General features: G+C 40.9%; 1 protein-coding gene across 1 annotated transcript in view; it reads right to left on the bottom strand.

Annotated features, from left to right (window-relative positions):
- stau2 (staufen double-stranded RNA binding protein 2) overlaps nucleotides 1-27672 on the bottom strand; it is a 100102-nt gene that overhangs the window by 13277 nt on the left and 59153 nt on the right. The window contains exon 13 of the mRNA XM_028569110.1: nucleotides 15285-15398. Within this exon, the coding sequence (XP_028424911.1) occupies nucleotides 15285-15398 (114 nt within the window). The remainder of the gene's footprint in view (nucleotides 1-15284; nucleotides 15399-27672) is intronic.

Here is a 27672-nt window from a genome sequence, read left to right as displayed (position 1 = left end):
GAAAAGACCCCTTCACACACAAGCCCCCCATGTCCACCTTCCATCCATCCCTCCATTCTTCTCCTCCCTCTCCTCTTATGCAGTGGTTGGTCCCATGAAAAAGGGGTCAGGGTACTAATGGAGGACCTCATGGCCTTGTGTGCATCTGGAAACAACCCCCCACTCCCTGCTCTCTTATAAATCAAGCAGGCTTCATTGAGAGTGACAGAGTCCTCTGATGTCCCAGCCATGTCTCATTTCAAAGTCCTCCTGAAGGCTCACACGGTTCCACGTTTACTCACTGGGCACAAGGGAGATGTGAATGTGGGGGTATGTGCGAGACTCAAAGAGAGAAAGACAGAAAGCGAAACAGAGAAGTGAAAGAAAGAGAATGAGTTTGCTTTAAGAAAGTAGAGGGAAATTAGGAATAGAGAAGATATCCCGGAGGAAAACGGGGCCTCTTAACCAAATGTTTATTTAGTAACTATGCTGCATTAGACCTCTCACTTGAAAGTATGTACAATAAATCACAACATTTTGGGAAAGTCATTACACCATCACTCTAACACAATGTGTGTGCATGTGGGCACCATGTGAAAGCCGTGTAAAATACCTTCCTCTGTTCCACATATTCAGTTTACAAAGCATCTATAGAAGTACAATCAAAACATAATTTCCCTCTCTTCATGATTAACTGAGGTGTGCGTTCCATAGAAAAATAAAAGATGGTTGAGAAAATGCTGTTCTATGGTTTCCTTTAGTCTATGCATTCATAACAACGCCCGATTAGTTACATATGGATTTAAAATTGATGTTTTCCTGACTACAGATTTTGTTGTTACATATACAGTCTTTCTACACACACATCATCCAAATGACACTGAGCAGCTAATCAAAACAAGTGAGATATATATATATATATATATATATATATATATATATATATATATATATATCAAAAGTTTGGGGTCACTTAGAAATTTCCATTCCACTCCATTATAGACAGAATACTAGCTGATATCAGTTGCATTGTTTTTTTAACCAGGGCTGCAGTTTTCAGATTACGTTATGTGTTTACATAATTGCAAAATGGTTCTCCAATGTTTTCTCAGTTAGCCTTTTAAAATTATATCAGATTAGTAAACAGAATGTGCCTTTGGAACATTGGATGAATGGTTGCTGATAATGGGATGTAGATATTGCATTAAAGATCAGCCACTTCTTTCTACAACAGTCGAGAACCCTTTTGCAATTATGTAATCTGAAAACTGCTGCCCTGATTAAAAAAAACAATGCAACTGATCTCAGCTGGTATTCTGTCTGTAATGGAATGGAAATTTCTAAGTGACCCCAAACTTTTGACCGGTAGAGAGAGAGAGAGAGAGAGAGAGAGAGAGAGAGAGAGAGAGAGAGAGTGTGTGTGTGTGTGAGAGTGAGTGAGTGAGTGAGAATATATATATATATATATATATATATATATATATATATCCCAATCACCTTTCTTTCCCATTCTGACATTCAGTTTGGAGTTCAGGAGATTGTCTAGACCTGGACCACACCCCTAAATGCATTGAAGCAGCTGCCCTATGATTGGTTGATTAGATAATTTTATTAACGTGAAATTAAACAGGTGTTCCTAATAATCCTTTAGGTGAGTGTGTGTGTATATATATATATATATATATACACAATCAACGTAATTTTAAAAAGAAAAGGGTAGTGAAGGGAGAATAACAGGGATCCTTAAATGGAACCTTGAGGGACACCCTAATCAATTATCATTGTGTTAAACCAATAGTTTGGCACTTTGGGAGATGCTTATTCTGTTTCTGGCGGAGTCTTGCATCTCACTCTAACATCTGTTCGGTAAATATGTATCTGGAGACAGTAGCTGGTTAGCTTAACACAATGAGTGAAAATGGGGAAACAGCTGGCCTGGCTCTGTTCAAAAGCAAAAACATCTTATATTGCATTTGTTTAATTCATAAAAAAAAAAGTGTAAAATAACTAGGGCTGCAAACTGTCTTAGTTGTTTGGTCTATAAAATGTCAGAAAATGTTGATCAGTGTTTTCTAAAGCCGAAGATTACATTCTTAAATGTATTGTTTTGTCCACAACTTAAAGATATTCAGTTTAATGTCATAGAAGAGTTAGGAAACTAGAAAATGTTCACAATTAAGAAGTTTCAGATTAATTTAATACTTTGCTGCTGCTAGGAGCTTCCAGGCTACTAGGGGAGACTCCAGGAAGTCACTTGTTCCAGCACATAACTCACAGTAAAACCTCAATGTGTACGACACATTGTAATTAAACTACAGTTACTCCTTTAAAATGGTCTACAGTTACCTACCTAACAGTTAAATTCACATTAAAATACATGCACTAAAACTGTGCAGCCGAGAGTACAATAACGTATAATTTGTCATATCAGTAGATCATATTCCGGAAAAATGTTTGCTAAATTATTGCAGGCCTCAGAGCCTGTGGTAGCTGTCATACACAACATGAGAGACAGCAGGCCTGCCGTTTGCTCAGCTAGCTAAGACATGCAAAAGAAGTTAATCTCCTGAAGAAAAAAATGTATACATGTTCTCTCTTCTCTCTGTTTCATTTGACGCTGCAATTTCTTCCTCTCACATTTAGGTAGTGAAAGTGTGGTTTGGTTAATCTTTCCTTATCTCCTTTAAATGCAAAGGGTTGGGCTGAATTTGCATGTAAAACAGAACACAAGCTGACACTTGTGACTTTATTTAAAGAGATTTGGAAGATAATGAGATTACTGTTATGAGGTGGGAAAACACACACACACACACACACACACACACACACACACACACACACACACACACACACACACACACACACACACACTGTTTACTTAAACCGCAGGAGTGTGTGACACCTTAGTTGTAACTGGTGTTAACCCCTGACGTGGTTGTTGTTTTGAGTGTTTCAAAATGTCTGCTGTTTGAGGCCTGAGAATGCGTTAACATCCAGATGAGAGGAAGATAGTTGTTGGGGGGTGGGGGGTGGGGCCCTCAGACAGACAGAAAAACATTCCCCAGTCGCTACGCTCATCTCCATAACTCAGTACGCAGCCAGAGAGCACTGATCCTAAAACAGGACATTAACAACCCGACTCCCACCACTGGAAGCATCGTTACCTGCCGGTGAACAGTAAGGGTCATTTAGGGCCCAATTCATGACTGCCGTGAAAGAAAGGCTCATCTTTTTGCCTAATGGTTGCAGTTAGGGTTAAATAAATCACTTGTAGTAACTCTGTATCAGGCAGGAAGACCCTTGTCTTGCACAGCTATGGACCTGTCAGCGTAATCTGAGTGATGTAATTTCAGAAAGAATTATATTGTGTACGATGGAAATTAAAAACAACTTTTACAAACAAATAGCATGTAAGCATCAGGCAGATCAAATTTCATTAAATTCAGGAAAGCAACTAAATAGTATAATTACAACCAACAATACAGGTCATTGTGCAGTGTGTGTGTGTGTGTGTGTGTGTGTGTGTGTGTGTGTGTGTGTGTGTTAGTGTGGTTGTTTTTATGTCTGTGAGGTATAGTCACTGCAATGCACTGCAATTACTGTCAGAGTGTGATTTGCTTTTGGAGCACTCTATGATGATTAATTCCTCTAAGTTCTAAACCACAAGACGCGTGTCACATATCAAGTAAAAGGGCCTTTTCAAATTCAGAGCTTTTCCTCAGAGAGTTGCACAATAGATGTTTGATGCATTGTGCAACTTTACAAGAGTGGGACAAGACTAAGCACAGCTGTGTTTCCATTCAATTGTCAAGCAAATTTTAAGAAAACTTTAAAAATAATGCAAAAACAAAAAGCGAATTATATTTATTTCCATCAACTGGTCTGGAGCGTATAAACAAGGCTATGCAAAGTAGTAGTAGTTGAAGTTGGCACTAAGGCTACGCATGGTGTAGAAAAAGGAAAACAACACCTTAGGCATGCATAAAACATTTTTGCCCAATTGAGGGAGTTTTATCCAATTTAGATGTTTCCATACAGCTTTTCTGATGCAAAACTTTGGAATTCGCATAAAAATACATGAATGCAAACAACGGTTTGTGATCCTCTATTTTATCTATATCCTGCAATGGTGACCTAACGAGTTGTAGAACAGGAGATTAGGCAGTTTTACACATCGCCATATCAACTGTGTGTAAAACGGAGTATTTCCAAAATACTTATATAGAGGAATATTCATTACTTCTCACCATTATATCTTTGAAGCAAAACCTCTCAAAAATACCCCCTTAAATTCCTCTACTGCAGTATAGTTTATATACTGTATTAGAACAATAAAATAAAACTGTTTGCATAATGCTGATTATGAAACAAATGGGAAATGACAACCCTTGTGGTGTTAGAAATTGTGTTTTCTCCACAGGTGACATTTCTCACATGTCGCTGGGAGATGGCAAAGCAAAGGAAAAATAAAAATCAAATGCCTGGCTTTTATCTTGGGGACCTTTTCAGCGAGGCGAACTATCACTCAGTATCAAATGACATTAAGATAATGAGCCAAAGATACTACAAAAGAGCGGTAGGTAGGGAATTAGCAGCCTGGCTTGCTTATGCCTCCCACGGGGGTGATGAGTTAAGAAAGGTGTGATTAGTTTAGAGACCTTTAACCATGCCAAATTTGTGTGTGTGGGAAATCACACACAGTGCCTAACAGCACTGAAGGTTGCAAGGCCACTGCTACAACATCTTGCTCCTCTTAGCATAGAGGTGATAATGAAGGTAACACCTTTGGTTGCCTTTAAACAACACCCTGGTCTGACAGACCAATAGGGAGGGTTCTCCCTCCCTGTTGGTTGTTTTGTATGTAACACATAAATATAAATTATACTTCCTGTGATCACTTTTATTCCATAACAAAAGTAGTTATTTGCACAAAATAAAAAAAACAATATATGATTGCAATGATAATACTGACACTCATAAAACTGCATTTACCATCACTTGCAGATATGGTCTCAATGTTTTCGGCTCTTTAAGTGTATCACATCTCAATTTAGCTTTCAGAGATACTCCATGTTATGGAATTTAATCTAAATTGGCAGGTAGGCTAACACCATCTGTCATGCTCATGTATTTGAGTGACAATTTTACAGCGAATTTTATCTCCGTCAACTAAAACGTGTCCAGTTACTTTCTAGCACATACTTTACCGACACATGCCAACAGCCCGGAGCGCAGACGCAGGCATTTCAGATTTGTTTTCATAAGGGCAGGACAGAAGTTATCATCTGTTATCATCTTCTTTGCCAAAACTTGTGTGTAAACACTGTTACGTGTAAGAGAAGCCCGCTTAATCATCCTTCAAAAATGGGTTACTTTCTTCAATGAGTTACTGATAAGGTTATGGAGTGTAGACTGCACAGCATGGTACACAAAGCATTAGTAAGCAGTGAAGTTGTTGCAGGCCTATGGCTGTATTTACACAAAATCAGGCATTGCGGCAAATAGCGCAGGGTTACGCGGCAGTGTGGGAGTGTCACTTAAATGGCCCATTTGTGTCTCCATTGTGTTACCCATTGTGCTAGCATTTAGCCTTGCTGCTAGTATGCCGGGTCCTACGAGCGATTGTCTGTCCGCATTGACAGATAAAAAAATACGCATTTACTTTCATTTAGAGATGCACCGATTACAACTTTCTAGGCCGATTAGATTTACGATTTTGTTTGAGTTAGGCCAGCCGATACTGATTTTAGTCGATTCCAATTTCATTTTTTCTAACCACTTTACGGCACACACAATCTATCTTTTCTTTAACAGATAATGGATCACTATAAAATAGTATAAATTACTTTATATATAAACTATATAAATTACTCCTGGTGTGAGACATTCACACACATTTAAAGTGCAACATTAGAACCATTTCCTTCTTTTCACATCCAATATCCAACAAAAAAAAAATTGGATTTGGGTTTTTGGTGTTGTCCCTCCACGCCCTACTTTTTCCTTGCAGGTGTTGCATATTGCAAACTTGTTATCTTCTTCACACACGCTGAAGAATTTCCAAACAGCTGACATGTTGCAGGTTAATTCACGAGGTTCACTACATGTGCGAGAATAGCGCGGACACGCGCTTCACACCGCGAGCGGGTACGCGCGACACATGTCGGAAAAGTTGAGAGAAAGGGAAAAAAAAGACTGTGCTGTCATTGAGAACTGTAACTCGTATAACTTATGTTGTCAGTTAATTGTAGCGTTGACCGGCATGAAATCAGCATATGTCAGACTGACCTGCCGGTTGCAGGTCTATCGGTGCATCTCTACTTTCAATAACTAACTATAATATATAAAATGCTGTCTGCACAGGAGGTATCTTTCAGTATTCATTCACACTGCTCATGCAACATTGTTCACGGTGTTAAAGGAGTTAATTCACCAACATCACATTTTTTCCACTCTTTTTATAATAATAAACTTTATACAGTACCTTTCAAAACACAGTTACCAATATTTTAGGATAAAAACAGAACACATTTAAAACATAAAGAAAAAACAAAGTAAAATTAAAAAACTAAACGCGTAATAAAACACGTACAATGTCAAAAACAAACCAAATCACCAAAACACAATTTTAAAAAGTGGGTTTTTTAAAGTAATTCAAAAGACAAGTCAGAGATTGCAGCATTGATCTCCTCAGGCAGGACATTCCAAAGTCTAGGAGCCCTGACTGCAAAGGCTCTATCACCTTTGTGTATGAATCTGGACCTCAAACAACAAGGAACGACACGTATCCGAGGATATCAGAAGGCGGTAAGGGACATAGGGCAATAAGAGATCTGAAAAATAACTTGGGGCAAGGCCTCTCAGGGCTTTTGTAAGTAATCAATATCTTTTACACAGTGTAAACAGTTTTCTATTAAAACTATTTCCAGCATGCCCTGGGGATTCTCCTCAATATTAGAAACACTGTTTCTGGAAAGAGATGTTGCTATTTAATATTTTAATGTCAATTTTCATTGCTTTGAGCAACACAAACAACACTCTATTAATCTCTGTTTAGTGGTGTAACGGACCACAGTTGATCAACATCGAACTCGTGGTTCGGAATGCATGTGAACCGTGGAATAATTGCATTAAAGTTTAACTATAATAATAGTGTAAAATAAATTTTTACTGTTGCGGTTACTTAAAGCAGGCTGATAAATCTCTATGGAGGGTTGCCGTGAAAAGATACAGGCAACACAATTTTCTGTTCACTTGAACGGCACGTGTTAAAATCCGGTGCTTATATGGCACTGTTGCCCAAACGACCGGTATCTACCATTTTGTATCATTGTAAATTAAATATATCCTAGGGTTTCTGACAGACAAGATATACTTTGGGCTTTTGGGGCACATAAACCGCTGCTTGCATGAATGAACACTGAAAGTATATGGAGAGAGTGTTAGTGAGATTGTGACTGTGAATGTCCCCACGAGGGGAAAATAGTTTTTATAACAACTTAAAATTGGCTCTTTCACAGTGTTTATTAAACTGATTATTTTTATTTTCTTTGTGCATAAGAGCTGAAGATTGAGAGAATACATTTATTAATGACCGTAGAAAGGTAGTAACGTACAAGATGTGCATTTATCGCTCGTTCTCTGCATGTTTTACCTTGTGCTGCTGCAGGTAATCTAATGGCTGTGGTGACTTTTAAAATTAACTCGGGTGCTTAATCAGACATGAGACCGACATGTTAAAATGCACATTAACGTCAACGTGTGCATGTCTGAAAGAGGCTATGATGTAGTCGTTCAAAACACTAAAATACAATGACTACTTCTAGTTTGTTGCCTATCTTTCATATCATGTCAAAAGTAAATAAGGCTCAGAGTGTTTGCATGTGTGTGTGCCCGCATGTGTGAGTGTGTTCAGTTTTACGCCATGTCAGCCCTTAATAGACATGCTAATGTTCCAAGGGGCCACTTGGAGCTATCAACACGTCCAATGGGCAAGTTCATGTTTATTATCTCACCGCTGGACGATGCTTCCTCTGGTGTGCGAAGAAAAAAAAAAAAAAAAAACAGTCACTTCTAGCTCCCATTTTCTCATTGCCTGTTCTCATCAATCTCACGTATCCCCACTCAATCAATTTCTCTCCAGTTCCTCTTCTCCAGTGCCCCCTCTCCCTCTTTCTCTCAGCCTCTCTGGATCGTTTACCACTTCTCCCTCCTCCTCCATCATTCTTTCACTGCTCCTCTCCTCTCCCGTCACACTCTAATCTCCTGGTCTGAAAGGTGTTTCCTGAGGAGGGCATGTGGGAAGACAGGCGGGAGTGATTGATAGCTCCGGGGATGCTTCACTTTGTCCTCTCTGCAGGGCGGGAACAGGGTGGGGTTGGGTAAGGGGAGCAGCAGGGGTCGGTTAGGTCTGACAGTGGGAGTGCGGGGTGAGGTGGTGTTGGGGAGGGAAGCAAGGTACAAGCGCCTTTGTAAGGTGGTGTTGAGGGGGGAGCAGTGGAGGTCTCGGTGACTGCTCCCCCTCTGGTTCTATATGATGTGAGCTAATTGTAGTGATGAAAAAAAAAAAAAAAAAAAAAGAGCTCTGCAAACATGTGCCTCCTGCTGCACACTCTGATCAAAGCTGTCTTATTATATATTCAATTAATTTCAATTTACTTTATTCCTGAAACATTGACTATAGTACTAAGTATAAAAAAATGCAAACATTCACAACATTGCAAAGAAGTCAAGACAAGCAACATTTTTTGCTGTGCACATACAGTAGTTAAATAAATGTAAATGTGGTCCAGTTAGTCATCAATATCACATAGTTCTACTGTTATTTATAGATCAGACAACTTCCCAAAAACGTTGTAAACTAATAGCTACATTCTTGCAAACACATTTAGGCCTCATAATACTCCCATTTGTTTTAATGAAGCAAAGAGAGCATGTAAAATCAGCTCAAATGACAGTGTCATTGACAAAACATTGTTCCCTGTATGTTGAACTTTTTTTAATTTAATTTTTTTAAATTTAAATCTCAACAGAGCAGCATCTTTGAGAAGTTCTATGCTACTAATCCAAGGTCACTTTAGCTAGTATACATTATTGTATACCGAGGTCAGAACAGAAGAGTCTACTATATAACTGATAATTGTGAGCACTGATAATTGTGAGCTCTAAACATGTACAGTAAAAGCAACAGGTATATGATCTATAGTCACCATCATATAATAGCTACTGAAGCAAGGAAGAATGTGCATAACAATTTACCGAACAGAATAAAAAGTACTCAAAAAACGCTTTAAATTCCATGTAAACGAAGAATGTGAATGTGAACATAGCTTGTGACATTATCCATGGTTAATTATTTAATAGAAGAGAGTCTATTCACAAGCGATATTCATTCTCAGTTTGATTTGATTGAATTTCCTGCCATTACAGTTACTCTCAATGCCAATGTTCCAAACGACATTCAGTCTTTCAATGTTAACGACATTGCGCGTGGTCTCCAATCTGTGCTGTAACAGTACTTGCATTTCCACTTATGACCTGTTGCCATGTCGCTGAGGATCTTTTCAACTAGCTCAGCTCATAGAAGCGACAGATGAACGCTCCTGCAGGCCAAAGTTTTCGACGATTGGACTTTCGCTGTGACTTTATTATAGCCAAATATTGATCATGTCTTTCAAAGCGTTTGGCATTTTACATTTTGACCCAAAAACTACGGACATACAGCTGCTAATCAACTCACACAAGCCTTAGGTGTGAGCATCTAAGTTGTCTTAATGAAGCCTGTGCCCTTATTTAACTAATTGAAATGCTGACACACCAATAAATATCACTGAAGGGAGGCTTCACTATAGTCAAAAATACTAATAGTACTAATGTCTGCTCCATGTTCATTTAAAGGTCCCATGACATGGTGCTCTTTGGATGCTTTTATATAGACCTTAGTGGTCCCCTAATACTGTATCTGAAGTCTCTTTCCCGAAATTCAGCTTTGGTGCAGAATTGCAGCCACTAGAGCCAGTCCCACAATGAGCTTTCCTTAGGATGTGCCATTTCTGTGTCTGAAGCTTCTGAGGAGGAAAGTGGGAGGGGCAAGGTGGAGGGTGGGGGTGTGGCCTTGACCAATTGCCACTTTTCTCGTTTGAAAGCCATGATGTCTCTCTCTCATGGGTTGGCCAAATTCTCTGGACGGGCAAAGCAAAGAAAGGGGAGGTAACCTTGCTTGTTATGACCTCATAACAAGCAGATTCCAAAACGGCTCATCTGAGCTTTCATTTTCTCAAAGGCAGAGCAGGATACCCAGACCTCGGTTTACACCTATCGCCATTTCTAGCCACTGGGGGACCATAGGCAGGCTGGGGTAACTCACATTAATGTTAAAAAACCTCATAAAGTGAAATTTTCATGCCATGGGACCTTTAAAAAGTTCAAGCCATGTCGATGCAGATTAGATCCCACTCCCTGTTTACTCCACATATAGTGATTTAGGATACGTCCAGGTGCTGTGTTTGGTTACACAACACTGGCGCATAAAGAGGAGACAGACAAGACAGATAAGAAGGGAGGAGAGGCTGTCCGACAGCTGCCTGGTTGGGAAACACTCCTGCAGGACCCCCTGAGAGGAAGCCCAGCCTGGGGTAACGTCTGCGCCCCAGTCGGGAAGGAAGACTTCAAACACAAGGCCTGTAGAACCTCCACCCCTCTGCAGCTCCCTCTCCTGCTGTTCCCCTGAGCTCCACGGGGGATCTCTGAAGACCATCCCAGCAGTCACCACGCCATGAATCAGTACCGTCTATCCTCTTGCTGCCACCACGCTCTCATACGGTCACTCGTTTTTCTCTCATTTATAGCTATTTTCAACAAACCAAATGAACAAAGGCAGGAATGTGTGCACATCACACTTGTCCTCAATATCACTCCCCTACAGCCCTGTTCCTTGATCCTTTGTTTCTTCATCGCAACTCTGCTGGCAGCAAAAGTGCACATACCAGGGACAAGGTCAGATGCCTAATTAATTCTAGCAGAACTGTCCAATGTTTTGTTTCTGTAGGGAGGAGTGGGTAACCTCACATGGGATGCTTATCTGTAAACGTCTGTGAATCTGGCATCATAAAATTACAGAACAGTCAAGAGAGCAAGCATGTGACCAAATGGTGTTTTGGAAATGGAAAACTTTGAAAACCATTGCTTAGCTAGATTACAAACTACAAAGAGAAGAGAGACAACATTTCCAGGGACACCAAACAGAGCAGGCAGGGCTGGTACAATTCACAACAGATACAACCATAAAAACATAATGCAAAAATGTAGGCCTCATTACCTGAAGGCATGTCTAAAACACATTTTAATCCTGATACACTATGTTCAACTTGTCACATCAAATCAGACCAAATGTGCTCTCGCTGCAGAAAACCAAAGCAGCCACAGCTGACTATCTGGGAGACAGGGCCCCAGGGAGGCTCAGCTGACGACATTACTGCACGCAAAGCTACCCCACACACTCTCTCTCTCACACACACACACACACACACACACACACACACACACACACACACAGAGTCTGGTGGCAGACAACAGTCACCCTGTCATCTTCGATTGCGGGCCGCTCATGTTGGACCAACGACACCTCACATACAGCTCAGTGGGCCTCGGCCCCCCTGGTGTCCCACTGCCGCCACAGAGGGACTGGCAGAGAGTTACTTCAGCTCTGCAGAACAAACACAGAAATAAGCCTATCCGAAAAGCATCTAGTGCTGTTGAAAAAATTTCTAAATATATCTCACTGCTACAGCCTTTAATTTGTCCTTGTAGCTGCAGATATCAATTGAGTGCGCAGATTTAACTGAGCAAAACTGACTTTCAGAGAGTTTGAGCAGAGAGCGAGGCTGGAAGTTTGAGTTCACAGAGTCACTCGTGGTTGTTAAAGTAAATATAAAGTATACAAAAAACAGGGTTAAACATTGTTTTCATATTCATTTTTGTTAGGTCAAAAAGTTGTCAACGCTGTGCTTTTTCCTTCTCATTTAGTTTAAGATATTAATCCAACATACTGTAATTTAAGGCCCAAACTATCAGAAAAAATAACTGAGCCAAAATGGAGAACATGTTGACAAACATCTTTCAGCTAGCGTACCAGCCTACGGGCTTACATGTGTTTGGCAGATGGCACAGAGAGTAGATGGCACATGAGGTCAGAGAGAGCACTCAGCTGTATATCTCTCACACATACAGGCCCTCCAGGAATGTCTACACAAGGCCAAGGATTATAGCACCGAAGCACTGTGGTGTGTGTTTATGTGTAAGTGCTTCTGTGTGTGTTTGCACTTGTTGATAAAAAGCACACCATTGTAAAAAATTACACTGACAACACCTCTCCTCTTGGTCATTAATGTTTACTCCTTTAACAGGTAATTCATTCTCTTTCACTATTCAAATCTGATGCAGCACATTGAAGATATACACCTCCATTTTATATCCCACTGGTGATGTTATTTAACAAAACATCAACTGGGAACCTATGCTACAGGGACTTTTTTTTACATAGCTGATTGCTTTTGATTGGACAGCGCTTCATATGGTTTTCCAGCAACTGATATATTCATTTCTCAAGCCAAGACATTTATTAAGGTTTTAATGGTGCAACCCAATTTAGTAAATCCCTAGTTTGAAACCAGCAAGGCATTACTAGGAACTTGGGGGACTTTTGGACTTCATTTAACTGTCTTTATTTAACTGGGGAGATCGAGGCATGCACCTTAACCATAAGGCTACTGGCGCCCCACATAAGTTTAATGGGAGAAACGCTGTGCATGCTCTTGGAGTTTAAACCAAGACAAACAAAGTTTTGGCCACAAATTGCACTCTCTCACTATTAGCATTAATAATAGTAAACATGCTTACCATTGTTACTACTGCTACCGTTCAAAAGTTAGCTGATGAACTGATTAGATTATGTATTTTCTTTTCTTACGTTTTGGCACCATGTGTGTTCTTTCTTTAAGTCTCTGTGGTATAACCGTTTAACATGGAGGCTTATTACGTGTGATAACTCTGATAGCTGGCACTCTTTTTTTTTTTTTTATAACTCTGACACCAAAACAAAGACTTGAACAATACCTATAAAGAATTGCTCATGTTGCCAAATAAAGACAAAACTACAACAATACACAATAAAACTATTAGAACAATCAGAAACACAGAAGTCATTCATAAACATATGGGCGACACTAATGTCTGTTGTGTTTGCAAACAGCAAAGAGTCACAAAACTGTAAATACAACCCCACAAGGTTTCCAACAGTAATAAATCATCCAGATCTAGCAAATTTTTCATTAAGTGCTGTTTTAACAACTGTAAATAATTAACTAATTTCCACAGCCATTCATCCATAACTGCAGCTCATATCCTATACATCTTTCCTTCATACATCATGGGCAGAGAGGTGTGGAGAGGATTTCCTTTAGCTGTTGATCTTTATCAATTGCTTTGGTCTACCGGACATAAACCTCCATGACTGTGCAGATAACACAGCAGAACATTCACACAGAGATGTCTGTAATCAAACACACTGGACTCACCAAGCATTACTGTGTGTGTGTGTGTGTGTGTGTGTGTGTGTGTGTGTGTGTGTGTGTGTGTGTGTGTGTGTGTACAGAAAGAGGGGCAGGCTCCAGGAAAGGTTTTATCCCTTCTTAGTCAAGAGATCCCTTGCTCATTCTCATTAGATTTACAATGTCTAACTACACAGATACAGGTGTAAGGTGTGTGTTTGTGTGTATGGGTGCCAAGGCCAACATGTGGAATAGGAAACGTGGGTCTCCAGTGAACAGAGACATGCACAATCGATTTGAATGTGTGCAACAGGATGCCTGAGATTCTCCAGCACATGAGGGAACCTATTTTATCAACCTACAGGTAACTCTACAGGCCTTATTAGTGGGTCAACAACGGGCACCCCTCACAGCCGCCAGTGTCCACGCACCATCATGACAAAGTCGACCAAATGTGACGCCTTCAGACCTACTTTGTTCAACAAGTGTCGGGTTTGGGGGCTGCTGAGGGTGACCCCTTATTGTTAGGTGCTCCCTTTGTGGTCGTACTTCTCACTGTACTGAGAAGAGAAAAAGAAAGGCCTTCTCTAACAGTCGGTCATGCCCCAGTGCTCCTGGCAACAACAGGTCCCGAGGACGCAGACCTGCCTGGCCTATATTGGCTCTCAGTTAGCGGTGGCGGCAATAGCCCCCTGTCAGCTGTCCCTTTCAGGGCCGGGCTCGGGCCCTTTATTAAAGCTTTGAAGACTACTGAATAAAGGGGCGTCCTATGTTTAGATGATAGAATGTAAGCAACTGGTTTTCTGCTTGGGCAACACAAGACAAAGAGCCTCCTTCTGAATACGGGGAGTACGCGAAAGAGTGAGTGAGAAAACTAGAGAGGGAGGGAGAGATAAAGAGGGGAACGCCGCAAGTTTTTTCAGGTTTTTACATGCTACACTTCACTAAACCAGGATAAGCAGAACCTAAAGAGTAGAGCCCGGCTGATACTATCAGCCATTATTGTGTTCTCACAGAAATATCGGCCTCACTGTTTACTCTGCTGGCAAAAAGAAACTGCAGAGCCGTAAACTGCAGCAATAAATGATTTATTGACAGCATTTTAATGTATATTTGACATCCACTTTTGTCAATTAAGTTTTATGTGTTTTCATTTACAATTACTCAGAATCATTTAGTCAATAGTCAATTAATGTTTGTTATTTTTACACAACCAACTTGTGTACTGTCATCAATAATAATAATAAAGTTTATTTAACTGCAAAATATCTTTACCTAAATATAAATCTTTATTACACAATGTTTATTTTAAATTTGTTATTCTAAATTCATTAAGGGAAAAAAATGGCATTGACAACAAACAGTTATTAGATATTTTTCGTATTATTTATGTAAAGTTGCCCATTTATCGAAGCATCAAGATTGGTGTAAATCTTTTTCAACTTTTTGGCTGCTAAAAATTGTGTGCATCATGGATATATTTACCCAAAAGTGTATGAAGTGTTTGCAACCAGCTTCATGCAACAACCAATCAAATTGATGAGACCTGTACATCTGACAATTCTTAGATTGGCTGCTATGACCAGCTAATGCTAAAACCAGCTGACTAAAATCACTACATTGTGTCCTCAAAAGAGCATTCAACAGGTGTGACACTCACCCCCACCCACCCACCCACCCACCCACACACACACACACACACACACACACACACACACACACACACACACACACACACACACACACACACACACCTACCTGGTCGTGGCTGGCTTGAAGGGTGCTCCCGGTGCCGTGGAAAGTCATTTGCACAGGGGAGAGGGTCAGATAGGTCACAAAATCCTTACCACTCTGCGCATCACTGTACTGCACCTGGAGGAGAGGGCAAAGGTAGGCAAACTGAGTTACCCCAAAAGTAAATACAGGAAAAGATCAATCAAAGCACAAAAGACAAGGGAACTGAAGCAAGTTTTCAGTGGGATACAGTCTTGTGTTCTTAGAAGTGGTTGGCTTGAGAGTAAATCTTGCATGTCTAATTGCCACCATAGAGCATTTGTGGACAATTACTCCACACCATACAGAGATGGCAATGGAGGGGAATGAATGTAAGGGTGTGTATGTGAGATTGGGGCATCCGAGGGGGTAGTGATGACATCACTGGCGACCCCTGATCATTGAAAGGTTAACTCTGCAGGCATTCCCAAATGCTGTGCAATCAGGACTGTTATGACATGATGCTCCTCTGGGACAGTCTGCTCCTGAGATCCAAGGGCTTTGGTAATACTGCCTGCTTATCTGCCCTACTTCTCACTGGCTCGCACTCTGTGAACACGTGTATATTTGCATGTGTATGTCTGTGTACGAGTGCGTGTTTGTGTTTGTCTGGCCTACTTATGCCAGGGACAGCTGCAGGCATCTTAATAAAAGGCATAAATAATTGAGAGAAGAGAAATATCTGACAGATGCAGAAACACAAAGGACAGAACGAACGAGAGAGAGAGAGAGCGAGCGAGCGAGAAAAAGAGAAAGCGAGAGAGAGAGAGAGAGAGAGAGTATTGCTGATTCAAAATGCTTTTACACATCAAGTAAGTCTACAGAATATAGCTATGACCATAACAGAGCTTTGAGTTACTTCTGAAAAAAAGGACTGTACTTTAAACTCCTCAGATAAGTCAAGCATAATAAAAAGGGTTTCTGAGCGATGTGTGGAATTTGTTACAGCCAAAATATACAAATTGAACACCATAATCATGATGCATAAATCCATTTTACATATGTTTGTAGATCAACGTATAATTTCCACAACAGCTAATATAGAAAAATGTGTTGAAAACATTTCGATATCAGCATCTTTTGAATTTATATACGGGGGTGTTGATTTGTCTCGGTGTATTTTTGTTGGCCGTGGAGTTTTAAGTTATTACCTTTGTTTAAATGAACAGAAAATGTATGTCACAACACAAAAATGTGTGTGTCTGTTTGTGTATTTTCCTTTGTGCATATTAACTCCGTTCACTGGAAGTTTCATCTTACTTAGCCTACAATTCGCTGGCTATACACAAACTTGTGTGTAAGCACATGCACACACACAAGCCACTGTATATGGTCTGTGACTGAAAGCTTCCAGAGCAAGTTGTGTGTGTCTCTCTGAATGAGTTATGAACATATGTGGAAAAGTGTGTGTGTGTGTGTGTGTGTGTGTGTGTGTGTGTGTGTGTTCAGGCCAGCCAGAGACATGGATGTCTTCCCATAAAGACACAGGCCCATCAGAACATACACAAACACACAGATATGAACATGTGCATGCAGATATACGGACAAACATGTTACGTTACGTACAGAAGGTGAGAAGACACACACGTAAGGATGTGCATGTGCACACACACACAGCTGATAAGGAGATGGGCACACAGTGATACATTGTGGAATGCTATCTGTTATGTGTATGAATGATTAATGTAGTAAAGTGAGCTGTGTAAAAAGCCTTCTCTGAAAACTTAATCTCCAATAAATTCTCCAGACTTCAACATTAAGGAGAGAGAGAAAGAAAGAAAGAAAGAAAGAAAGAAAGAGAGAGAAAGAGAGAGAGAAAGAGAGAGAGAGAGAGAGAGAGCGAGATGAGAGGAAAAAACAGAAGGGGGTGTTTGTAGGGGTAAGAATATAATTGTTTAGGAACAAGAATCCTATTTCAGAAGTTTGAAAACGAAAGACTGCGATGAAAATACGAACAGCTTCTGCAATAATCTTCTTCAAACTGTGTTTGAATATGTACACAACTGTGCTTGAAAAGATATGAATCTTTGTGTGCGTGTGTGCGTATGTAATTGTGCAGTATGCTGGTTCATGTAGGCAATATAAAGGCCTTTGGCTTGGAGTCTGTGATGTATGGTGTAATAATGCTGTCTGATCAGCGGGAACTTCGCTTGGTTCATCTATTGCGAGCTGTCAGGCCTCCAACCGAGGGTGAGGCCCTTCGATGGCGCTGGAGGAAACAGACGCTCTCTCTCAGTCTCTCAGACCTATGCTTGGATATATAAAATGTTTAGTAATTTCCAACTTTGTCTGCAAGTGTATCCCTTAACTTTCCCTCTAGTGACATCATCAGGTCAAACGTTTAATTTGTCCAATATTTTGGGGTATGACCAAATACCTCCAAACAGCCTCAGCTGTACTTTGTAGTTAGTGCTAACATTTTTACCACATGCTGTTGTAAACCTCTAATGACCTTTGACACATTGTATGTTTGACACATCATATGTGATATTGGACTACATAAATAAACATGACTTGATCCAGCCACCAGCCAAATTCTGGTTAAAACAGAAAATTTGGCAGACTACCCAACGTCACCTGGAGGTCTTGCTGTCTTGGTGGCTTGTTGATGATATAGTCAAAGTTCCTGGTTACTTTGGGGACTTTCCAGTGACTCTGACCTGCAGGCAGGAAAGAAAGTTGCCTGATGTGCCAGCATCAAAGAACACTATGGCATCATCTCATTTGCGATGATTTAACGGAAACTGAAATAACGAGCATCACCTCAAAACAAAGTGTCTATTCTCCCATCCAGGATGTCTGTTTTGAGTGCATGTTTGTATGCATTTGTGAGTGCATGCATTCTAAACAGGCCTAACTAATCATCCCAGTTCCCAACTCAGAAAACAGCCTCTAATCCACTTCCTTTAGAGACAAAGAAGTAGGAGAGTTACGCAAGGCCTGCGATTGATCGGCGGCACTAACGTGGAACGAACTCTGACATCTGGCTTTTAAAGCTTGGATGGCTCCTCTTTATTTGAACAAACACAAACATGCAACAGACATGAAGGGACACACGCAAATACATGCAGAAATACACAACGGACATAAATTACATGTAAAAGTCCATATCATTAGCACTGTGTTACACAATACTGTCAAGGTAACTGCAAAAACAAACACTTATTAGGTTTGTTGTCATGTTACTCCAGTTAAAACCACAGAACACAAGCACTGAACAGGACTGTGAGCTTGATTCCAGACTAATGGAAATAACTTTGACTTTACTATAGTAAACAAGCTGAGGAACACGGTCATTGTTGGTGAGAAGCAATTAGAGGTCCAAGCTGAGCCACTTCAGTGGGGACATCAGGGGTCACGACTGTTTAAAGAACTCTGTTAATATACCTTTCACTTCTCCTAATGGCAGGAGGTTAAGGGCAAACAAAGCTGCCACTCTAAAAAAAACTTTTAGAACACTTTGCCCGGATCACAGACAATGAGATAAAGTGAGTTCTAAGGAAGCCAGTTCATTATTGAGAAGTTGGGATCATTAAATAGATTTTCTAGAGAAATACATGTTAAAAATAAATGACCAGAATAACAGACCCCACTTCTTCAACAGCTGGAGAAAGAGCTTGTTATTCTTAATAGAATGATGTGGCACACAAAAGAGACCTACTCTTTTATAGTCACTTTTGTAGGTATTAAGGAGGAAATAGCTCAACACATTGGGAAATGCGCTATTTGCTTTCTTGTTGAGAGTTAGGTAGGAAGATTGATGCAACCCAACAGGGAGAAAAAGCTAGCCTGGGTCTTTGAAAGGACAAAAAAATCCCCCCTACCAGCACCTCTAAAAACTCACTAAGGTTACATTCAGACTGCAGGCAAAAGTGGCCCAAATTTTTGGGGGTCAAGTGACCAGGTCAGACTTCTTCAGAAGTAGTGTGAACACTCAAATCTAGCCCAGATCTGATTTTTTCAAATCAGATTCAGGCCACTTCCATATGTGGTCTAGCCTAGATATCTAGACGCACCCTAGCAGCAGCAAATTTAATTTGCAGCCAGGGGGGTTTAGGCAATCTCCGTTGGCTTGCGAGCTGGAAAAACCAAACTCTAGTCAGGCCAATCACATCGTGTATAGAGTCAGTGGGCGGTCTTATGGCTGCTGGGAACAGTGGTCTTCTGACTTGCGGAGTTAAGCTTTTCTTTGAGAAAAGAATGGCACTGAAATCATTCATAAAAAGGAAGATGTGTTCGGAGTTTTACCGACCGGATACGGCAAAAGTTTAATCTATTAACTAGCTTCGCTACCTTCTTTGTTGCTCTGCCTGGTTGTTGCAGAGGGAATTTGAAAGACAACCATTTATCCTGCCCCTCGGATTGAGCCCTGCCAACGATGAGTTCCCAGACCCAACATCTTGATGTGGGTCTGGCTTGTCAGGCTATATGTGGTCCTGAATCAGACCCATATGTGATTTTTTTCAATGCGGCCGCAGTGTGAACAACCAAGACGGATTTGATGCGACTTTTATCTCAATAACCCTCGCTGCGCCCTCCCCCCCCCACCTGGAGGGGCGGGGCCCCCTGCTCCCGGTGCGGTTGTCAACAAGGGGCGGACTGTCCTCAGTGCGCCCCAACCGCGTTGCGTCGCCAGGGCGGGGATTGGCTCACATAAAAGGCGTCAGGGGTCTGCGTCAATGTCAGCAACCCACCCGACCCGTCTTGAAACACGGACCAAGGAGTCGTAACGCACGCGCGAGTCAGAGGGTCGCCCCGTGGCGCAATGAAAGTGATGGCCGCTGCGCGCCAGCTGAGGTGGGATCCCGGTCCCTCGGGGTCGGGCGCACCAAACTCTGGTGGAGGCCCGTAGCGGTCCTGACGTGCAAATCGGTCGTCAGGTCACACAGACCTCTGTAGTGAATTTGTCTCTCTTTCTCTTCATTCTTCTCCTCCTCAGCACCTGCTCATTAATGTTATGGCTGCCATTACACAAACATTTTGAAAAATAAGCGAAAATGCTTCCTCCATAAGCTCCCTAACTTTAGTGCAACAGCGTGCTGCGTCTGATGTCATTGTTATTGTTCTTTTGCGCATGCGGGTCAGTTCGAAACAGCAAACAGTTCACACTGGAATCTGATAGGCCACATTTTAAAAAGGTAATGTGAACAGCCAAAAAAAATAAAAATAAAAAACGGATCTGAGTAAAAAATCTGAATTAGGCATTAAGACTTGGGGTGTGAACGTAGCTTAATTAATAGGGATGTCCCAATCAGCAAAAACTAAACTTAGTGCGCTTAATAGTCAATCTTTGATTTTCTTCCCGTGTTTAACTCCGATGTCGGCTCCAGGGAATAACAGCCTGTAAGCATGGAATCACGGAAGACGTGTGGAGGATTGGAGTAATCCGCTTCTGTAAAATGGATGACTAAGAAAGACAGACTTTTTAACTCGTTGCCAAGGGCTGGCAAGCTACGACACACTCTCTGGACAGACACTGGTGAATGGCCGCGCGCCATCTTGGTTTGAAAGTGCCGGCATCCAGGTGGTCTGGCGGTGTGTTTGTGGCGCAGGGTGTGTGATGAAAGGCCCCGATCACTACAAGCTGATGGAAATTATTGGATTAAGGTATTTGGAGTGAATGCCGATCCCCAATCAGTTAAAAAATGCCCATATCGGCTCCGATCCAGAACTTGCGATCGGGATCGGGACATCTCTACAAATTAACACATTGTATATCGTTTGTTTAATCTGTACAAAACCAACAAAACAGTGTAAAAATAATAATTTGTGGTTTTACGGTGGTTATGTGTCAGACTCTTTCTTTGCCTTCTCTTTGTCTTGCCGTTTCTGTGAGGCTGCCAAGGTAGATCTTTTTTTTCTTTTTTTACCTCTGGACAGTGCCAGGCTAGCTGTTTCTACAGACACTATTGTGCAGATAATAAAGAGAACTGTTTAGATTCAAAACAAAGTGCCAGGTTAACACACCCTCCATCTCCCCATGCTGGGACTGGGCTGGCACACAGCTGCTATCACTGCCTAGTGTTGAGAATTACATGAAATATGATTAATACTATCAAACTACAGAGAACAAAAGCAAGTAAAAGAAAAAAAGATTATGCTGCATATTCAAATTTGCAATATGCTGTGCTGGCACTTGAGTGTATTTGATTTAAAGGTTTGCAAATGGGCTTGATTGTGGTGTAAAAACATCATCACTCAGTTTTGCCAAACACACACAGACACAGGCATACACACCGACACGCACACAGAGGGCCACCATGTAAGCAGAGAGACTGTGGGCCAAGCCAGCACAGCATTAACGGTCTGATTTATACCACAGACAAAACTTGTTTTCGAAGGTCGCTCTTCACACAAATATGCTGCAGAGTGCAGCTGGAAGCCATCACCCTGCCGCAGAAATCAAACGTGGTGGGATTAACTATCCCAAAATGTATTTTCTAATGCAAATCCCAGAGTAAACAGAAAGTAAATGAATGGGACGATGACAAGAAGGTTGGAAACAAACTGTTAGAGTCTTTGAACGTTTGTACCAGATCAGGCGTTTGATGTTGATACATAGAGAGGAGAGTCAGCAAAGGAGATCAGGAAAAGAGGAGAAAAAAAAAGAGGGTAGAAAGTGCCAGGCAGGGTACAAGGTGTAGTCGGCACCATTTGAAGTGGTTTTTCTACAAAGCCAAAGAAGGAAGCGGAGAAAGAGAGAAGAGCAAACAACGTATAAGTGTGAGAAATCCTGGGAACTGAACTGAATGAATGAATATCAACACCAGCCACCCGCCAAGGATAGTGTTTTCATTAACATGGGATTTCCAACATGGAAGTTCTGATTCCAGCACAGCAAAGAGTACAGGCCCTCCCTATCTATCTCCCAAGTTAAGCCTGTTCTGGCTAGATAACATACCTCAGCTGATTGCTATCTGTGCGGTGTTATTGCGTTTGGATTGAGCAGCTGGACAGAACTGAGAGATACAGTAGATACCATTCAACTCTCCCAGACACAACCTGGAATGTTATAGTACAGTATGTTGTTGTATGATCACCGTATGCAAGAGGATATTAACAATTTCTAAATGGGTGCAATATCCTGTGTCAATAAGAGTTAACACCGACCCTTGTTTCCGTGCACATGCGGCGTAGGATTGTGTGAGTCACAGGCGAGACAGAGAGCTTTTGCTTATGGGATTGTTGTTGTTTCTTCTGTTTTTTGGAGGCGGCACATTGATGTGAAAATGTACTGTCAGCTGTTATCAGAGGACACAGGTGAGGGAAACAAGAAATAAGAACAGAAACTCTCAAAATGAAACTGCCAATACGCTCATTCACAGTCATTAAGTCGTTGAGTCGTTTCCTGTACATCGGTAGTTTAGGAGAAATGGTGACACTTCAGGGCTCAACGCTAACTTTTTAAAGTGGTTGCCGACTTGGCAACCAGGCATCAGCTTTTGGTTAATTTCTCATGTAACTATACCACACATTTTAATAATGAAACAATGAGATAATGGCTTGCAATATAATTTCCCATTTCTATCAAATAGGAATGCAACGGATCACAATAGTCACGGTTTGGATCACGGTTTTGAGTCACGGATTGGACCAATTTTCGGATCAGCATAAAAAAGGGGGGAATTTAAATGATTATTTAAAAAGTAATAACTTTTAACAATAATTACTTCTTTCACCAGTAAATTGCTGTTAAAAGACAAAAAGAGATGAGAAAAGGGTATTTTACTATTACTTTGAATGCACCACAAGGATTACCAGTTTTATTTAAACGCAACATTTAGTCCCGTCTACAGCAGCAGTGACCAGTGCTAGTTTGTGTCTTTTAGCTCATAGCTTTAGCGGCAAATGGTTTTATGTCCCTCTGTTGGAATCCTCTACAGTGAAATACAGTCACACTAGGGCTGTGCAATTAATCAAAATTTAATCGTGATTATGATTTTGGCTTCCAATTATCACAAAAACAGAATAATTGAGAAAAACAATTATTTAGCTCATTAGGTTTTGCAAGTAAACTCTTATTTTCTCTTTTGGGTTCTGAATGAAAAAAGAAAGTTTCAATAGGAAAAGTATTAAGGCAAAGTTCACAGCTGTATGTGTTTTTTTTTACTGTTGATTTATTTGACATTTTCCACTGTTTAAGTACAATAACTGCAACATCTTTCCAGAAATCGAGTAATCGTGTTAAATTATCGTAATTTCAATATTGACCGAAATAATCGTGATATTTTTTCCCATAATCAAGCAGCCCTAAGTCACACGTTTACACCGTTTAGCTGTCAGCATTTTAACCGTGTTTAATCCAGTTTCTACTGTAGCTAATGGTAGGCTATCGTTACCTGCTGTCAAGTGTAACGTGTTATTAGTGTTTACTAGTGTGACGTGCAGCAATGTTTCAGTTTCCTCTAACGTCTTTTTTGGAGCATCAGAGAGCAGCGCAGACAATTAGGTGGCACCGTAATGAGGCACCGAAATCAGAGTTGCTATTCCGTCCGGTAGATACCGGCCACCGGTGCATTAATAGTAACAGTGCCATATTAGCACCGGATTTTAACATGCGCCATTTATGTGAACAGAAAAATGCGTTGCCTATTCGCCGGGCCGCGCCCCCCCAAAACAATGGTAGGGAAAACACTGTCTGACCAGACTGATCTCATGAAATGGTGTATGTATGACACGCCAATTCGTATGCCATTATTGGCGTGTTATCAAGACGCATACTCGCTTTTTAGCATGTATATCAACGCCGTTTGGCCTCCATTTACTTACTTTACTTTACATGTCATTTAGCTGACGCTTTTATCCAAAGTGACTTACATTTTTTTGCTATATATGTCAGATGTTGCACGCCTCTGGAGCAACTAGGGGTTAAGTGTCTTGCTCAGGGACACATTGGTCGATGTATCGCAGTGGGAATATCCACTGCACCATCACCACCCCACTTACATTACCTTGCGATTGTGTGTGAATTTACGGCATAGCGAATAGTATGAAAGGGCAATAATCTGCGTAGGGATGTTGGTCGGGGTGGAGGATGGGTAAAACACAGGACTTTCACCCAGGAGACCTGGGATCTTGTTCCCGTGTGACCGCGTGTGATGTTCCCTTGTCTCGCGTGTGACCCGCGTGACTTTTCCTAAACTCAACCGTTGCTTTCTTCTTTTACAAAAGCCAACCCCGTTCTTCTTTTCCTAAAGCCAACCCCGTTCTTCTTTTCCTAAACTCAATCGTAGCTTTCTTCTCGCAATAACACGCCAAGTGGCATGTATCTGTATGCCTGCTCTATACAGCGTAGACATACACACGGATAGCTCAAAAAGTGTACAGATAACACGCAACTTGGCTTAAGAAAGTTGGCGTGTAAATTTAGGCGAAGTCATGATGCCATGTTGGTCTGACCCACATGAACTTGTGCAGATTCTTTTGTACAGTTACAGTAAACCTTTAATGTCACACATAACAGTGATCCTGCGCCCATGACTCTCCACACTCAAATAACACAAAACTCTCAGGTTATGCTTCATGAAGGTCATCAAAACTCTACAGGCTGCTTAAAATCTCTGCTACAATACACAAAGTAGTTATGTCATATTTTCCATTTGCACAATCTCAGGAGGGGTGTAATTTGTAATTCATGCTGGAAAGGTGCTGCATTCACTGTACATGCCAGTTACTCAGGAATATGGCTTACTGTATTATGCACAGCAAAAAATAATGAGATGCTTGCTTACTCTTCTGTGTGATATTGTTTTTATGCACATTTAGTTTAATAAGGTTCATCTAATCTATATACAGTGTAACCTAAAGGCAGGGTGACTACATGCAATTTAAGTGTCAAATCAACTGGTCTTTATTGTGGAAATGATTTACAGGCCTAAGTAACTTTAGAAAGAAGAAATAACACATTCTTCCTTTCCCAAAATGAAAAGTTGAATTCATTAGAATGAAAACACACTGTTTCTTAATTCAATGTGCTCCAAAGTTTGCAGCAACAGCCTTACTTGGTCTGGTATGACCAGTAGTTTATGGTGGCTAATGTTAGCTAATATTAGTAAACTTGGAATTATTACTATACTTATAAAAATACTGCTGTATAAGGCACATTACTGTGTCAGTTCGCTGACTTAATGACTCTTTTAAAATGTGAATTTCCCCTGGCAGGATTAATAAAGGCATTTCATTTTCACATGTGCTACTGTAAACATTAGATTAGCAGTTTAGCTAAATGCTGTGCAATATTCCATTACTGTGACAGTGACTGCTGTTCAGCAAACGTTACGTAGACATACACAAATTTGGGTTTGTCTGTTTTTAACTAATGTGTGTTGCTATAGATGAGATGATTTATAGCTAAAACTAATTAGGTCTATTCAACCAAAACATAAATCTGATAAAGAATATGATGCACACATTTTATCTTTTCTGAACCAAAGATAAACCAAGATGATCTTTATCCGTAAAAATAGGTAATATATAAATATATACCGTTATTAAAATCACACCTTGTTGCACACATGCTCACCACTGTGTCACTCATGTCTGAGTAATCATTCTCAGTATTGCTCCACAAATAAAAGCAGCATGTGATGGGGCGCATGCATGCACGCACTCACTCACTCACTTCCTTTCTCTGTCCCTTTCACTCTTCTTTATTAACTTTCTCAATCACTAAATAACTCCACTGCCAGTCCACATTCAGACACAGACAAACAGAAAGAGCCTCTCAGACAAACACTCCAGTCTTCCAAGAACCAGGCAGGTTATGGAAATACAGTGCATGCAAAAAGGCATGACAGCATGACAGACAATGGATCTGCTCAGAAGCAGTAGATGCGTTTTAGTCCAGGTGTGTATCAGCGCTCCATTTGAAGGTGATGGGAAAAAAATCATTAGATTTCCATCAATCATTGATCTTCTATATAAAAATCTCCGGCACACTTTAAAGGGAAGTAACAGTTAATAATCTGAAGCGGTGGCAGTTTGTGATGATTTTATTAAGTAATGTGATGGCAGAGTTAATAGGCAGCTGGTGACTGCAATGCCGGGGTCAAACTATACAAATGGCGAGATAAATTATGCCGTAGTTCCACTGCATGGTACGGCACGGCTCTATTCAACTTGACACGCTAGTAACCATTCTTTTTTGGTTTTCCATTAGCAAATGTTGTGGACAGTAACTGGTACTTTTTTGGAACTACCTCAGTCGAGGTTCCAAGCGAGCTGAGCCGATGCTAGAAGTTGGAGTTAAAACACTGCCGACCAATGATTAGTCAGAGAGAATCGTCACTGGCGCGACATCTTGCAAAAACCCAGCATATTCAAATAGACAAGTTTGATGCAGCGTCGCTATGGCGATCAGCCTAGAATCACGCCAGTGTAGGCAGGATTCTGGAGTGCAGTGTAAAACGAAATAGGGAAAAGCGCCTGGTAACAAAAGTAAGTTGAGTCGACCCATGCAGTAGAAATAAGGCATTAGAGAGTTAGTAGATTTGTGGAAGCAAAAGGGAAGAAATAAGATGAAAGGACGCGATTATGATGGAAGTGCAGAAAGACCAACACATAAAAATCATTAACCAAAGAGAGCAAAGAGAGAAATGCAGGGACAAAGAGAAAGAGGGAGAATCTGTTATGTGGCTCTTACTCAGTACTTCATCCTTGGTCCATGTGTTGTCTATTACCTCCTACTTCTTTGTTTCTGCCCTACTTCCAGCGCACATACCCACCGTGCCAACAACACGCCAGCCAAATTAATAGGAAATACACACACACACACACACACACACACACACACACACACACACACACACACACACACACACACACACACACACACACACACACACACACACACACACACACACACACACACACACACACACACACACACACACACACACACACACACAAGTGCCAGCATCCTTGCTCCAAGCTGGCGTGAGTACAGCACACTGTTGCTTATCCAGTCAGAGCTTCCACCAGAGGCTATTTTCCAATCAAATCAAAAGAAGGGCTTAGCAGGTAGGCCCAGGCCTTTGTCTGTGGAGCTGGATGGATGAAACAGACACTATGAGAATGTCCTTAGTGCTTTCTTAGTTGCTTTAATCCAGTGTTGCGGCATTCACTGTAATCCACTCACTTGGACAACATAATTACATTACAAAAACAAAGTTACTAATCAGACAAGGAGATTATTATCAAATTACAAAAAAAAAATCTTATGGTGGATCTAAGTGCTTGTTTGTTGTTGAGTGTGGTCAAGGGAAAGCACAGTGAAAAAGCAGACAAGTGCATTTTTTGGCAAAAACATTTTAAATCTGTGGTGGTTTATCCCACAAAAACACATAAGAATACATAAGCCTTAAAAGTTGGCCTA

Source organism: Perca flavescens, chromosome 22 (assembly GCF_004354835.1).
Source record: "Perca flavescens isolate YP-PL-M2 chromosome 22, PFLA_1.0, whole genome shotgun sequence".
Taxonomy (NCBI): Eukaryota; Metazoa; Chordata; class Actinopteri; order Perciformes; family Percidae; genus Perca; species Perca flavescens.
The sequence above is the reverse complement of the archived record's forward strand: the minus strand, read 5'-3'. Positions and strand labels throughout refer to the sequence as shown.